Below are 17758 nucleotides of genomic sequence, written 5' to 3'. Positions count from 1 at the left end.
CGCCACACCGAGTTTAGAGAAGATGGACAGTTGGTTTAGAAAGGCGCATCCAGTTGAGCTACGGGTTGCCACCACCTTACGTCATCTTGCCAACGGTGATAATTACCAATCATTAGTGTACTCCATCAGGGTACCTCATTATACTTTTACTATATTGAAGTAAATGTTTGCAATGCTATCATAGCACAATACTCAAAAGAAGTACTCCAGACACCAGTAGAGGAAAATGAATAGCGTGATGTTGCTGATTTATTTGGTTCGAGATTGCAGTTCCATCATGCCATTGGCGCTTTAAACATGTGGCCATAAGATGACCTCCTTCAGGTGGTGGTTCACAGTATTAAAACTACAGGGGATTTCATTCTACCAATTCCCTTGGATTGGATGACGCGGCACTAGGTGCACGTTCCGATGATCAAACATGGAATCAAAGTGATTTAAGGCAATTGATCATTGACCATGTTGAAGACAACATCCACATACCACCAGCCGAACCTATTCCTGGGGATGACAAGACTTTTTTCTAATTTCATCACAGGTGATAAAGCCGTTGCACTTAAAAGCTGCATGGTTGATGAAACCGTTTTTGCCGAAAAATATGGATCATGCTGAATTGTATTTTAGGGCCCGCAGGGATGTCTTCGGGATTTTCATCAATCAGTGTTTAATAAGTACACTTAAACAAACTCGAACCCACGTAGACTTTATCTTACTAACATATGTATGTTTCCACACCCAAATGCGTATTCGATACCCTGATGATCAGAATGTACTACTGGACAACGAAAATGAAGATCATGAATTAATTACAGGAGTCTGGCCGGGTGAAACCAACCTAGACGATGTGCATATTCGAGGTAGTATATTTCAGACAAAAGCTTCCAAAGAGCAAAGAATATACCTGAAACATTTCTATTCTTCACCAGCTAGAAGTGTGCCATAGCTGGACAGCATTATTCAGTAACATTTGATATTAAACGTTTGTTTAATATATCCTTGTTATTCATCGAATGATAACAAAATTACTCTTTATCTAGGTCTTCAAAATGTAAAGCTACATCAACTTATCGAAAAAATAGACATGAAATGAAAAATGAAATGAAACAGTACATTTAGTCATTCTTACATTAAATTAGTCATAATATTACGGTAAAGAGTAATCAAGGGAACCAAGATTCTAGCGGAAATCCAATGAATGTAATCCAGAAACAAAGACCAGACATGCAAAGAAGACGAACACAACAAAGAACACAAAGTAAATAAAGACAAAATACATACAGAGTAGCAAAAGTAAATGAGCAACACGAAAACTTGGAGCGTGGACCAGGCGCACCGGTAATGTAAGCATCCTCTGCTTCTTTGGAAACACCAGCCGAGTTGCTCAAGAAAAGTCAAGTCCGGCACACGAAAGAGTAAAGGAAAACTATGACACGTTGAGTAAATCAGTTCTCGTGGTGCAGATGTATACTTCGTAACGATCAACAAGTTCATGATGACGATCATAAAATTTCTATAGTGATGACTTCAATCTTGCAGGAGCATATCCCTGTTGCAAAAGTATAATCGTAAGAAGTCTAGCGCAATACAAAAAGTCTGTGTAGCAACGGTAAGCTCTGGCATAACGTATGAGTTGTGATATGAAAACTTCTTATGCAAGTGCTGAAGGAATGTTGCCACAGATGAAAGAAAGTTGACAATACTTCATGAAAAGTCATTACGTTTATCGTAAAATGTGGTAATTTTTTTTTCCTTTACCATTGGTCTCGAAGTGTATGTCAAGATATTAGGCTGGCTTCACAATGTCTGTAGAATCCTTCATCTCAAGTTCTTTAGGGGTAGATGCGATGTATCAAATCCCAGAAACTAGTATTGTTTAACGTTAATACGTCATGTATATATCGGAAACTGATATTAAAGTATCTAGCTAAACAATGTTTCTTCTTTCGGAACAGATCAGCTATTAAGTCTGCCTCATAATAGTGAAAGAATAGGTCAGTAAGTAGAGGAGCACATTTGGTCCCTATGGAATCTCGACAATTTGTTGAAAAATTCGTCCACTGGATAAATATGCTGTCAATGAAGAAATTCAAGCATTTTGAAAACATAATTTTCGGTATATTTGGAAGATGATTTTGAATTATTTTTAACAAAGTATGAGAAATCTCTGCCAAGAAATACCTATTTGTGGTTAAGTGTACCGTCTTTATTATCACTATTATTATTTATTACTTATATCTCTAATAAAAAAAACATTGGATGTTATACGTTGTACAGAGAAACACAATGTTGTTTTGGGCTTTGTCTGCTGGTATGACAAAATCGGGGCAAACGAACTTTCGGGGGAACTGGCTTGGAATAGGTTAATTTACTCTTCCTCCTCTTCCTCGCCTTCCCCTCCTTCTCTCACCTCGTCCCACTGTGGAAAGGGTATCGAAACTTAACAGTTCGTGATGTGAACGTGAGTATAGGTACATGTTCTTATACGTAGCACAACGTTGCAAAAGGTAAAAAGAATGTTCTACAAACCTAGTAAAACCTAACTTTCAAAATAACGGGACATTTTTAATCAAAACCTGGTTGAAACGTAGCATTTAAAAACCTTATAAAACGTAGTCCTTGAAATGTGACAGTGTTACTGAGGCCAGTAAAATCTGCTTGGGACAATGCTCATTAGTTTCTATCAGTATTTGAAAATATTCATATTTGTGGTCAAAGGACTGAAACACCTACTCACGTCTCAGTTTCTGTTGAATAAAATGCGGCCAGACTTTCATGATTCCCGAAAAAGTAACCATATATATGTAATTTTCTCTAGATGCATAACCTCTGAACTGCGAGGCAACTTGCATCCACTTTTGATAGCTACTATTAAGAAGAGTAGATGTGCATACTACTGAAACATTTTTATTCAAATATGTTTGAGTTATGGGACTTTTACTAATATCAACATTACTTAACATTATAAAATATTGTTAAATCATCTTTCCTATATAACTTGTTTGATGGATTGCTTCAATACTTAAGTAGAATGTGTGGTTATGAAATGGAAATGAGCAAACCAATCTGTCTTTTTTGTCAGTATGTCTGTACACTTGATATTTCATTAGTGATCAAAACATAGTATGGTTATGTACATGTTTTCCAATCTTATTTATCATTATTCAGCAGATGAAAGTAGAAAACATTTATTTCTCTAAATCACTTCTTCTTAAAACAATGTAAATACTTACACAATTTGTGGACATTTGTAAGTATTATTTTCAGACAAAATTTCATTCTGGTCTGCACAAACATAGTCTGAAATAAAACATATTCAACAATTGACTGCACATGATATTATATTACAGCGAGTAATATAGATTGTTTTCAGGGAATAGAGTTAGTCTACCCCGGTCTAAGCATGAAGTTGCATTTGTTGTCATGCTATGCACATCCCATCTCGTACAGGAACCAAAATCACTTATAATTGATGGCTTATTTACAAGAAGCCACACCACGAATTTGAAAGCCGAGATATTTGTGAGAAAACTTTTCTCTATTATTCCTTATGAGACAAGTGGCAAATCCCTTGAAACAGGAAGTTGATACTAGAGAGCAAGAAATATTGCTTCCAAGATATATTTCGTCAACACAGACATTCACAAAATTTCTATTCAATTCATATATGGGGGCCGAGATTTTTGTGACGGATAGTTTCTCTATCATTTCATATAGGGAATAATGGCAAAGTCCCACGAAAAAGGAAGTTGATATCGGAGATCAACAAAAATTGCTACAATATATGCCCTGCCTACGTAGTTGATTGGATAACCAGAAATCATTGAGATGGAATCCATCTCTGTGGTTCCCGCTGTGGTATTCAAACCATATATATACACAAAATGAATTTGTTAAAGGCTGACCATTTTTTCAGTTATTAATACAGCACTCATATTCAATAGAAATATTTACCAGTTGAGAAAGAAATATGGAATCGAATATATTACTGACACAAGTTTGTCACCGAAAAAAGGGAATTTGACTTTGGGGTCTAAGTACAAGGTTATATGCTACTCTCTATGTACGCAACACATTGTCTTCAGGTAATCTTCCCACATGCAAAAACTCGAAAGCCTACATCAAAAGTTACAACCCGGACGGAGTTTGTAACGGACACAAGTACGGATGACCGGACGAACAGAGTGATCACTATTAAGGCGACGACTATTTTTCGTAGCGGGCCTTTAATTAACAAGGAGGTATTTCAATATCTCTAACTGCCCAATAAACTACCTAAAGAGGGTCAGCACTTTTAAAAGCCCTATCATTGCAGTTTAAATATACTATAAAAAATTGAGTAAACAGAACACCTTTCTTACCGGAGATATTCTATAGTCAAAAATTGGTTTGGTATGGACAGGTTTGTAAGGTGGATGTTTCTTTTTAAACACTAGGAATTTTGCGTATCCTCTTGAACCTGAACAGGACTACACCATAAAGTACATATTAAAAACTTTCGATTGATTATTGATTGATTAATGAAGTTTAACGCCCGAGCAGCAATATTTCAGTTACATTCAGGCGATGAACATGAAAGGGTTGACAAAATGAACATGAAACGATAACGACGAAATGAAAAAAGAGATGGGACACAAGGACAACAGGGTCGACGAATGTTTTTGCCACAGGATAAAAGGGACGGATGGTTAGGGTCGGACAATTTAGCCTCCTGTAGCAGGAGCGCGAAAGAACGAACAAATAGAAGAGTGAACAAGGGAGAGACACTATGAACCTTCTGCAAAGCTTGTGTATAATAATTATAACAATCATTTATATGTGTACTACATACAAACCTTGGTTTAAGCCCTGATCCACTCCACAGAACTTGTAATAACAGGAACAATCTTCGTCTGATGGTACACAGGAACAGCTATTCTTAGGAGGTGTTACGTATGTATAACCTCTGTTGTAATCACATCTACAGCTACGGTCCTCTTTTGTAGAACCATTACTGAAGATCACTTGACCCTCCTCATCACAAGCCGACTTCTTATTAAGACAAATGTTTGCAACATTGGTAACAGAAATACTAGGCTGGTATCTATCAGATGGACATGGTCGAGAATCGATATTTAATTTGTATAATGGATCAAGGACTGAATATACTCCTGAAATTGAAACAAACTAAAAGCCCTATCGTGTCAGCTTGATATGGCTGCGATGATCTGGTCCTAAACAGTTTGAGCAATTGTCAACAAATCATTTACTCAATCAAAGTTTAACATTTGATTAAAAGTTTGACAAAAGTTAGTTTCTGACTTAGAAAACGCAGGCATGTCTTAAACCGAGAATCGTAATTTATAAAAGAAACTTATGTGAAAGTATTACAATTATTCGTGGGGTACAAATTATTGCATGTTTTCGTGGTTTGGGTGTAAAAACACAATTTGGTTCCCGATGAAAAGGAAATCAACCATTTCTTTGTATATTTGAACTGAATACGAAATTTGTAAATCATGAAAATTTGTACCCACGAATAAAATAACTTTCACAGGAACAGGCGACAACGACAGGATGATGACATTTTAACACCGAAAAACAATATTTGCGCTCGTATTAAAAAACGAATATTTTCATTTATTGAAGGCGTTTGCATCATTGCTTTAAATATGAAATGGGTCTCACTAAAAACAGGATGTACGGGAAAGAAATTGCATGAAATTTTAAATCCATATTGATTTTACCCGAACAATTTTCAGACTTCGCTTTAATTGACGCAGGTAATTTCCTTCGTTTTGGCTTGATGCTTCAGTTTAAATTAAAGGAACACGGAAAACTGTTGTAAAAAATTGTTTTATGCAGAGCATGGTTGCTGCTGTTCACTAAAGGGATGGCTATGTTCATGATGTGCCTTTGCCCTCTTTTCAATAAATGTAGTACTGCATACATTACACGTACATCTTTGTATACAAGTAATATAAACGAAGTACAAAATTTCTTTTGTTAAAATCAATACATGTTAAAGATTACACGTATATTTTTAATTTTTTTAATTTTTTTTTATTATTATTATCCTACAAACCGTTTCATTTATCCAAAATTTTACATTCCTTTCATAGAAATAGCAAAATCATACCTCAAATCCCAGTATACCTTAAACAAGCCATGTACATATTAAAGAAGCATGTGAAACAATTTACATAGAAATTTAACCACCACAAAAAATTGATGTTCCAAAAAAGCAAGACTTGTTATGAACTTGAAAGACTCAAAAGATGAAAAAGTTAGAGCGGAAGGAGTGGAAGTAAAGACGGAACAAAATTGATCAGCTTCTAAAGCTGAAAACAGATTGAGGAAAAATGACATCGTAAGGACCGTAGCAGAAAAGGCTTAGGAACATCAAAAAACTTGTACTGGAAGAAAGCTAACATACCGGAGATATGAAGCATATTTCAGTGAGAAATTAAGTTAAGAGGAGAGGGAAACAGGCCAGCAAAATCTGTAGAATTTGGCAATCAAGGCACGTGGTTAAGATGGGAACCATGAAAACGCTCACTCACTTCGTGAGAAATATGACAGAATTCACAATTACAACTTCTATTCCTTCTTAGATCGGTCTATGACGTGCTACCAATACCAGGAAAACTAAACAGATGGAACTTAACAGATACAACAGAATCCACCCGTGTGGTAACAGAAGAACTTTGCATTACATCCTAACAGCATGTATCATGGCTTTAGCACAGGGAAGGTGTACTTGGAGACACAACTACATACTCTGGGAGTGAGCACACATGGTTGAAGAACAGTGGAAGGAGTAAAAAAGACAAACAAAAACCTGTACATATACAGTTTGTGAAAGAGGGCGAACAACAAGGGAAGATAAGGGCCAAGAACCCTAGGAATTTTAGATCAGGGAAAAGGGTGGCAGTTAGCGATAGATTTGGACAATAATTTGAAATTCCCTGACATAGTGCCAACCAATCTTAGGCCAGACATTATTAGGTCAACAAGGACTAAGAAGATTATAGTCATCGATTTGACATTTCCATGGGAACACAGCTATGGTAGTTATAGTAGAGTGAAAGAAGGGGGACAAGGTATGATGAAATGTTTGCAGACTGTAAAGAAAAAAAATGGAAAACATGTAACTTCATAGTGGAGACTGAATGTAGAGGATTTCTTGCTCAGTCGTTGTGGCGATTGTTTTCTGCAACTAGGAGTGACAGAGCGATCTAGAAGACAGGCAGTTCGAAGACTGGGCAAAAGCAGTGGAAAAGTCATCTTGCTTAAATTGGTTGAAGAGGGACATCAGCTGCTGGAAACGCACCAACGATGCACACTGATTGATCACCACTGTAGACCCCGCTATCCTGTGAGTGTACCAAGCAAAGGGTCAAAACACATGATGAAGGATGACATCAGCTGGGGACGTCAGAGGTGTTGCAGCAATACCATCAGTGCTGTATGTAATTTACTTAAAATATAAATCATGAACGGTCCTAATGCCTCCTTTCTATTAACTGTTTCCGCGCGATAGTTGCTGGTGAAGCTTTACTTGATAAAACACATCAACTTGCATTATAAACTCATTTTCCAACACTCCTAATTCATCGGTTTTGCTCAAGTTTGCAATTTTCTGTAAATGACCGTAAGTGTTAAAAAAATTATTCTGACCAAAACCGTAAGATTTTGTATTGTATTGTAATCGACACATAATGTTGGAAGGTAAGATTTGAATAATTCGCTGTTTTACAAATCACCTATCAATGGTTTGTTTCATAGGTGGACTTGGTATTTCATCATTAAATTTGGTATAGATATCACAGAATGGAGATTAACACTTGATCATAAGTAGAAGTAGAAATGTATACGACCCTAGTTCACACTAACTTGAACACGGAATTTGGAACATCATTTCAGATTTACTTTTTTTCGATTCTAATGTTCAAACAATAAATACCTTTTTCAACTCGTCGATAAGGTAAACATGTCTCTGTGTAGTTTTTCTCCCCTGCTATTTCTAAACAATGATATTTGACATATTTTGTCGGAGAAGGACAGAATGAATTTCCTACTAAATCCCAGAGAGCTCTCTCTGGACAGGTTCTTCTAAACTCCGCATAAACTACTTTCACCAGACTTAAAAAGGGCAATAAAAATTGCACTATCTGAAAAAAAAGTTATTCAATATTTCAGACAGTGTGTGGAAAATTGCTAACTAAGACAAAAAAAGGCTTAATAAGACAAAAAAGCATATTGTTCCAAACGTGCATGCCATCTCAAAAACAATTTGTACATTCAATTTGGAAAGTTTAATCTTAATTATAGAGAACTAGAGGCTCTAAAGACCCTGAATCGCTCCCTAGATGTTATGCAACACTCTGTTTTAAAGATAGCGGAGGCCAACTTCCGAGCCTCTGGCAATGCCATTATCAAAGCAGCCATCTTAAAGTATTGTGGTATTTTAGAAAGAGTAATCAAGGGAACCAAGGTTATAACGGTAATCAAAAGAAGGTTCTGATTTTATGAATACGAATAAATAAAAATGAAAAATAAAATGAAAATGGACTAAATTAACATGCATGTTCAAATACATGTAATGTTATTTTTGCAATCTATTTGTCAGATAGTTGAGTAAACTTTGTGATGATTTACATTTGTATATGTTGACTAGTTAGAAAATTTTGGTTTTTTTTGTGATTTTGAACTGTTGGAGTTTAACAGCTGGTGTTGTACACATGGCATTCAATGAAATCCAGAGAAATGTTTAGGCCAGATAGACTGCTTTCCATTGATGTCGTCAAAAAGACATGGTGCCATACATGTACATTTGAGTTTTTTTCTTATATTGCTTAGTACTGCTATACAATACTCCATGTCTAATGCATATCTATTAATATCTTGTTTTCTTTGTTATTTATTATTTACAAGTATTAGTTTTTTTAATTTTTTTTCTATCATTATTAAATATAATTATTCATACATGATGCACTTTTTATGTACTGTTCTTACACTGAGTTATCTATTTATGTGTGTGTGTATTTATAATCTCTACCTCCAAATAAAGAATCAATGAGGTAAGAAGGGTCACTGCCGTCAGTTAAAAAATCTGTTTTGATTCACAGGCTATAAATATAAATTATACTTACAATGCAAGCTATCCCAAAACATGTGTAGGTAGCCATTTATTGTAGTAAAATCAATCTACCATATCTCATTTTTTCACATGCACATATAATGTAATGTGTACATTCGCTGGCCCATTTGCTAGTTTAAAAACAAAGAGAAAAATAAAAAATTGAACGTACATTATCGAATGTTTTACACTAGATGTAAGACGACAGTGACTGGGCGTAGCTTCACAAAAGGACATATCACCACATCCTTGAAATATCTAAACTTCATATAAAAGAAAAAAATTTCCAAACTCATGATAGAGTACCTCATCGGAGTTAATGGCAATAGTTAAATTGTCTTATTTTCCAGGTGTTTTCAAATCAACAAAATATATCTTCGATTCTTGGCGTATTTAAATGCCTAATTATATCATTTACATGTTAGTACGTTTTAGTGAACAAAATACCGGGTCCTTAAAACTACACACAACTCATAAATCAAAGCAAACATCATTTTTATTTTTTTTTTCATTAAAATTCATAAAGCAACCATAAATAAATTCGGGACCCCCCCCAAAAAAAAAAAAAATACCCCCATTAAAATTTCTGTCCTAGTTACAATAATAGGATAAAAAAACCCATTCGAATCAAAAATAAAAATAAAAGTAGAAGGCACACAATGATGTATTGCCTTGTTAGCATTCTCTGAAAGTTTCATAAAAATACATGAATAACGTCCGAGCAGCAATATCTCAGCTATATTCAGACAATGAACATGAAATGGATGATAAAATGAACATGAAATGATAAAAAAAGGATGGGTCACAAGGACAACAGGGTCGACAAATTTTGATTGCCACTAGAAAAAGGGGGATGGGTAAGGTCGGGCAATTTAGCCTCCTGTGGCGGATCGCAAAGGTTCCTACTCCTATCGAATACCACAGCAGGGTTCTTTAACGTGCGAGGAACGTGGCATCTTTCCCAACACGGTGCACCACTATGGTTTGCAGTCAGGTTTTCCGTATTATAGCCTGACAACCCCAGCATGTAACATACAAGGGGTACCCCATTCCACCACCTGGGGCACACATCCCAGTTGCTCTGTGGGCAGAGCGCCTAACCCCCGGCTAGGTTTCTGAGCACTATTTAGTCGCCTTTTACGACAAGCTTAGCGCTGCTGCAGGCCCATTCTTTTAAACAACCGGACCTGCACGGGGACACAATTGTGGCAGAAGTATAACAATCAGGCAGTCTTCAATCATATAAAAACATATTTATCTGCATTCGTCATATCTCAAAACTCTGCCTTTAACATGATGTATGCAGCTAAATACACAAGCTTAAACCTCTGTGAAAATGGAGTACTTAATTGAGAATGGCACGATTTCTATGCTGTATTAAAGTTACTTTTTACGAACTTTATATCCTGTCAATTCTTTTAAGTTTCCTGGAGCCTGGTTAGGTGTCACTTATTGTAGTTATTGCAAGGGACTCAACCCGCTCAATATAAAAAATGTGGTAAATCGCATGTTTTGATTACAGGTTATCAATCAATTATGTAAAAAAAAACAACAAAAACTTTTTAAAAAATTACCACTGAACCTCCTACCACCTTTCTGATATTAGTATAAAACTGAAAGTCTGCAAAATGCGTCTCAAAAAAAATACATCAGTGCATCAAAGCTTTCCTGGCCTAGCCCAAATAATGATTTCGTCTTGGGAGGCTAATTTTTATTTTGTTTGGTCGCCTAACAATCACAAGTTATTAAAGTCATTAAATCGTAAATGTTGAAAACATCAAGTTTCAGATTTTTTTTTCAAAACCTTGCATTAGCATCGAGGCAAATTTTCCGAAATCAGCCGGAAACTCTGTATGGGAAGTTAAAAGTAAGTAATACATACTTACTGATTATTACTTCATCTTTAGTCTTATTAACTGCTTACTGAATACCGACTACTGACTACTTAATCCTTTGTTACACTTACTGATTATTGCAAATACTGTAGAAACCATCAAACAATTATAAGGTTCTTAGTTTATTGTTGCATGTCAACAAATATAACCCTGTTACGATTAAAATCAAAGTACTCATGTACTGAATCAATTTATATCGATCGTTTGAGTTTTAACGCCTCAAATAATCGTCATATTACAAAAATATGGGATAAAAGGAAAGTACGGGAATCGAATTCAAACTTTAATTACTGGAAATAAGATTATTTCTATTAATGGTTAATACTGAACTCTTTGTTTTATTTTTGATGTCATCACTTGATTACGAAAGACATTTTAAAAACACAAACATCAAAATTCATATTGCATCGTAGCAATGCGCCATTTTGTGTAATATTCAGATTCGATATCAGTTTACATGGAACACCTAGATGAATGAACACAAAACTCTCCGGCATAGTGCATAATTGAACTACAAACTACTAATTAGCCATTACCAGTTTTTTTTTATTATTATTTTCAGGTTGAAATTCAATTCATCGACCTCCAGGTCGAAAGTGTCTGTTAAATTATTCAAACTTAAGCCACAATTATTAAAATCATATTATGTTCCTCTCAACTGGATATATTTCTTTATAGCTCAAATGCTACTAGTCATAGACACCTATGCGTCATGTAAAAGCGCTGAGTTTCTGGGCACCTTATCCAGATACACGTACATTAACATAAACGATATAATCACAGGGGCTTGCTCCAAATATCAAATATACAGCCCAACTAGTCTATAACACGAAAAGGGGGATTCCAGATTTGGGAGTAACTCGCTTCAACTCATTTCCCGCTAATAAAATCGAACATTACTATATACTGCTCTACAACCAATTTAATAAATAAACAGAGGTATCACCATCAAATACTTCTCATTATATACAGACGGGTTGCATATATGATAGTGGGAGCAAGCCCCTGTGATACATCTTCACCAATCATGCCAGGAGCAGAAAACATTAGACGTGCACTTTTAAAGCCCTGGAGCACCTACAGCTCAATTTTAATAGCTTACACATGGCCAAAATAGCTTAATAGAATGATTATTGCAAAAAGCAATAACACCAGACCAAAACAAAATGACACTATTCCCGAGAATTGCATTATCTAAATTCCTATGCCATTGTCTATGCAAAGTTTCATTTGTGTTTGCCATCTCCGGGCTTCCGATGTCACGAGGCGGTTACCTTAATAAAATACACGATACAGTGAATGATACATCAGGATGGTTTCTAGGGTTGTGCTACCCTTTTGTAACAAAAAAGGCCAAAACATGAGCGGCAAATAATAGCATGAAATCCTTTTCTTTATACAAGTTTCTTGGTCGGAACAACTGCCCTTTTTATCCGTCAGGGCCTGCATGAGATATCTGAAAATAGTTCTTCCAATTGGTACTCAGCATTCCTCTTCATATTCCAATTCTATGATTGAAGAGTAGTATTTATATACTTGCAGGGTTTTTATTTCTAGCTAAACATCAAATGGTTTATTACGCGTTTAAAATTAAATAGGCAACTTGAATATATCGACACTGAGCAACTTGTTTATTCGGGTAAATGCATATAAATAAACAGGTACTGACAAGAGGTCATCTATTTTAAATTACAAACTAAATTAATCAGCATATTAAGTTCGCAGTAAAAGTTGCTTATTGGGTTTGTTTATTGTTGTCATAACCTAGAATTGAAATGAACATATTATATTAGAAATACCTAGAAGTGAACCTAACTATCTGCATGTGAACCTTAATGGGGCATGCCAATGGGACTATTTTCTTGCGGTAGTGTAAGAAAATTACAGATGCTACCAGGCTTTACAAATCTGAAGGCTCTGGTGACTGCTATATCAGTTCTGATCTTCGATCTAAATTGATAACAACACATAATAAGACAAAGACACATACAAAGAAAGACAACTCTAATTTTTAAATGCAATCAACATCAATTTAAGTTGAAGCTCTTCAAAGTGAAGTATCTCAAAGTCAACAATAATACGCAACAAATACAAATTACGCAATAGTTATGACTATAATACAGCTAAATGTTAACCTTTTTTGCCTTAAAGAGGTAGACCTATGGTAACGGACACAACTCTTACAAATCATTGGAATGTTTGTATTCAGCTGTTTAAATGCAGTGTGTGAAATCCCTGTACAACCCATCAAAGGAAAGTACAAATTGCATTTGGCAAGTGTTTAATATTGAGCACTCGCTAAGTTGGCATGTTATAATCGCCTGATTAGTATTTTAATGACCCTGAACAACATGTACAGTACTTACTAAAACATTTCTGCCAACATTACAAGTCATCTTCAGTATTTAATGGTGTCGCTTAAAACAGCTAGGCTGTTAAGTGATGTTTTATTGTTATGAGTTGAAATGGAAAGTTACTTGTGGTTTCACTCACTGAAATAGAAATAAAGAAATAAGAAAAAAATTAAATCAGAAAAAAAAACTAAAGGAAAGGCAGTGGATAAAAAAAAATTGCACATGAATAAATTCACACTGTCAAAACTGTAGTCCCAATTTCATGAAATATCAACTGAAAGTAAAATCTGAGTTAGAGCATATTGAGTAAAATCTGAGTATAAGTTAGAGTATATTGAGTAAAATGTTAATGTATAAGAAGGGCCGAACCGAAAATAAGTGAGCGACCACCTATTTATCATATTCTAACTGACTTAAATTATAACCAACTTTTTCATTGCCTGAAAATCAGTCGTGCTTTTTACGTCATATGAGGCTTTTAATTAAAAGAGTGCACCACATAAATGCCTGTAACACAAAAATTCTCTGCCAATATTTTTTACAGGTGTGTACGAAGAGTAAAATCCTTGTGAATTTAGAGATTTCAGGACCTCAAAAGCATTTTTGTTTTTGTTAATTAGGTCGCTATGATAAAACTTCACATGCTGGGAGACTATTCAAAAACTGTGCAGTGATTGATCATAAGATAAAGTTCATTTTATACAAAATGCAAAGTCAACCAGAATTTGAGAGAATCTTTGTTTAAACATATACCGGAAATAGATGATGTAAATTTCACAAAGACTTCAGATGAACAAAAATTAGTGTATTTACATGTTAAGAGCAATTGGCTTCTATTTAAAACGGTCAACAAATTGAGGACAGAACTATTATCATGACATGCTAAACATCTTCTTTTTTTGTCATGTACCATGTATACAGGTCCTTAGTACCAAATGCCAAGTACTTAAAGAAATAATAATGCTTATCATTTTAGCAACCCTGAATTTTCATTAATGTTGCGTATGAACAGATTATCATAGTAATCCTAGTTGTATAAATCATGAGAGTTTCTTATCTAAAATGACGGTTACCCCTTTTTAATAAAGGTAAAAAAGTAAAAATACACTTATACATTCATTTAGTGTGTATTGCAATATTTTTAGGTACGGATCATAGTGTCTTTAATTCTCAAAGGGGCATAGGATTTTTGCTGAGTGTTGAGTAAGAAAATTTTCATACGAGAGAGATCAAAGTCAAACTTTTTTCAACATGACATCAAGAAAATCCAGGAGGTAACACTTTTTTGTACCTAATTCGCGTAAATTATTTTCTGGACAAGAAAAGTAGAAATACTAATTTAAATAGGAACGATCATAGATTTCCGTCAAGTGGATGCAACACAGTAATGGCTTAAATGTGACATTGTCATTTTCAACATCATTTTCGAACAGCCAATACATACAAAATAGTCCAAACATTGCCGAAGGTCCCTGATTAGGGCAGATCACATTTTTCGGCCTAAAATGCACTTCCGGTTGTCCTACTGGGAGCTTGAATTTTAAAAAATGTAGTAATACTTTTTTATCCTCTCAAGAAATAAAAATGGGTGGTTGGTGCCTTCTGTGTTTCTCCTAACATTTGAGAATCGTCAATAGATAAGGACGAACAAAAGAACAATTAATAATAACCTGTTGTATGTTTAACATCCACATGATGAGGTGTTTGATGATGTGCAAGGCAAATAATAATAAATTGAAAAAAAGAACCCATGGTTATAAATAATAGGAAATAATTGTACAGTATATTACACGCACATATTTGTTTTTTGCCTGCATGTCCGTTGTTTTCCATAGTTTGTGTTCTGTCTTAAGATTGCTGTGCTCTCTTAATATTACACTTAAACCAGGGTATTACCACTCGTTAAGTTAAGATAGTTTTTTCTCCTAGATTATTTTGTGAAAAGCATCAAATTCTTAAGTTTTCACTTAAGAGTAAAATCTATCATAAGATTTCTTTGTGAAAAGGATTGGCAGGAAAACGGTTCCATTAACATACCCTGTTAAGGTTCAATGCAGATAGTTAGGTCCCTTTGTAGGTATTTATGGTTTAATTCTGTGTTATTTACGCCAATAATCAAACCAGATAAACAACTTTTGCAGCCAACTAAACTAGCTGATTAATATGATTTGATATTACTATCAATATATAGTTCTTAACAGATGATGTACAATCATACATGCATGGTTTATTTAACACATTGAATATTTAACATTTATAATATTTCAAGAGATGACAAACTATGCATATATTCATGTATATGTTAATGAGTACAAAGTTCATATTCGTATTGTGATATATTTATCATTTTTTAGTCCATTGCCTTATGTATTTTTTCCTGGTCTATGATTTAGACTAACTGAGTTTCATATATTATGATAGTAATAACTGTCACAAAAATAAATACATTTATTTATTTTTACACATTCTTTTTTGTTGTAAAATGCTTAGACTTACGTGTACATGTATTTACTAGGTATTCAGGGGCGGATCCAGGAGTTTAGATTAGGTTGGATGCAGTTAAAATTCCAACGAGCATAGCACTCGCGCCTGTATCTGCCCCTAGTATTTGAGTATATAATAATGTTAAAGTTAACACTAAGGCCAATATGTAACAGTTACTGTTGCTTACATGAGGTGAATAGACCTGATATACATCTACCTATGATTTACGAAGCACACCACAATGACCATATAGTAATAGCCACAAGGAAGCCTACCTTCAGTACTTCATTATCAAAAGCTTAAAGTGTTTTTATTCAGATCATATTTTGGGAAAGATTTCGTCTGAGAAATTTTCAAAAGCACACGGGGGGTGGGGGTAACTTTACAGGTAAAATGGGTACTGGTGTGCAGCGACAAAAACAAATTATCCACCCCATTCATATATTCTGAAAATGAAAATGTCTACCCTTTTCATATATCACTTATTATAAAAGTACACCGATATGGGCCGCACATCTGTACCTACCCGTTGAATTTAAGTTACCCCCGTGCAAAAACAGAAGTAAAAAGATTTACGGGATTAAGTAATATCGGTTATTTATTGATATTTAGGAATTCCGTGTGTCTAGAGATGAAAGTTTACCTTTTGAAAGACTCAAGCTATTTGCAGCTTAATAATTTTCTTGCTCATTTTTGCACTTACTTTAAAAGAGAAATCGTTGACTACTTTCAATTTGTCGGCACGCTGGTATAGATCTAACCGGAAGTTTTATTTTTAGATTACCTCTATTTTCATTAAGAAACAGACACGTTTCACATTTTTAAATTAGTTAAAATGTAATAGTTTTAAAATTATTTATGTGATAGCTTTAATTTGTAGAGTCAATTCCCTTTTTTTAGGTAAAATTGTGATTAGGTCACCCATACGTTATTAGTTAATTTTATTCAAAGTTTTATGCCGGGAAAATTTAAATGAAGGTTTCATTCATACTTGTAATTGTTTTGGTATTAAGCCGGCTAGGACATGTTTGCTCCTTTTCGAGTATTTTGAAATGTCAACCGAGTATGAATATTCCCACCGGCATCCGCCCCTAGTATTTGAGTATATAATTATGTTAAAAATTACTTGTAATTGTTTTGGTATTAAGCCAGCTAGGACATGTTTGCTCCTTTTCGAGTATTTTGTAATGTCAACCGAGTATGAATACTCCGGCCGGCATCCGAGAGCATACATGCATATAAGGCCGAATGCTAAAGCATCATATCATATCGCATCAGTCCGTACACCTGTCAATCTACTGAAGTCGAAAGCAGTTACATTGTACCAGAAATTTTTAAGGATATAGGTACTAATCAATTATAGTGTTCGGAATGGATTTTAAGCCGACTGAAATAAGCTGTTCAAACACATGTTTGCAGGCTATTAACTATGTGCTTTTGTGTATAAGCAGTACAAATTATTCCAGTCTATGGCAAGCCAAAGTGGACATAAATCAACATTTTATGATATTAGAAAATGAATTTTCAATATTACAAAATCATTTTTTAATATTAGAAATTCATTTTGTAATATTAAAACTTCATTTTCTAATATTACAAATTCCTGATTTAGTAATATTAAAAACATCACAATTTTTGTAATGTTACAAATTAAATTTGTAATATCAGAAAATGCATTTGTAATATTAGAAAATGAATTGGTAATATTAGAAAATCAATTTGCAATATTGCAAAATCATTCAATTTTTTAATATTACAAAATGATTTTCTAATATTAAAACATCGTAATTAAATACAACAAATCCATTTTCTGATATTAGAAAATCAATTTAACTTTAAATATTTTTTGATATAATAAATCTAATTTGTAATATTAGAAAAGAAATTTTTGATATTGAAAAAATATT

General features: G+C 34.3%; 1 protein-coding gene across 4 annotated transcripts in view; it reads right to left on the bottom strand.

The window, feature by feature from the left end:
• The window catches only part of LOC148625987 (uncharacterized), a 33118-nt gene extending 16500 nt beyond the window's left edge, over window positions 1-16618 (bottom strand). For 2 of the 4 annotated variants that reach the window (XM_088569498.1, XM_088569500.1), the window contains exons 1-7: window positions 16555-16618; window positions 13380-13505; window positions 12813-12963; window positions 9132-9249; window positions 7943-8150; window positions 4833-5147; window positions 3231-3297 (exon numbers count right to left, since the gene is read on the bottom strand). In XM_088569498.1, coding sequence (XP_088425624.1) covers window positions 3231-3297; window positions 4833-5147; window positions 7943-8150; window positions 9132-9167 — 626 coding nt within the window. In that variant the 5' untranslated portion in view covers window positions 9168-9249; window positions 12813-12963; window positions 13380-13505; window positions 16555-16618. Of the gene's footprint in view, window positions 1-3230; window positions 3298-4832; window positions 5148-7942; window positions 8151-9131; window positions 9250-12812; window positions 12964-13379; window positions 13506-16494 lie in introns of all 4 variants that reach the window. The other 2 variants (XM_088569497.1, XM_088569499.1) reach the window with 1 other exon arrangement.
• Window positions 16619-17758: the final 1140 nt, after the last annotated feature.

Source organism: Perna viridis, chromosome 2, assembly GCF_037379345.1.
Source record: "Perna viridis isolate PV_CMFRI_1.1 ecotype Kerala chromosome 2, ASM3737934v1, whole genome shotgun sequence".
NCBI classification, from domain to species: Eukaryota; Metazoa; Mollusca; class Bivalvia; order Mytilida; family Mytilidae; genus Perna; species Perna viridis.
This window is presented reverse-complemented; position numbering and strand designations above follow the sequence as displayed.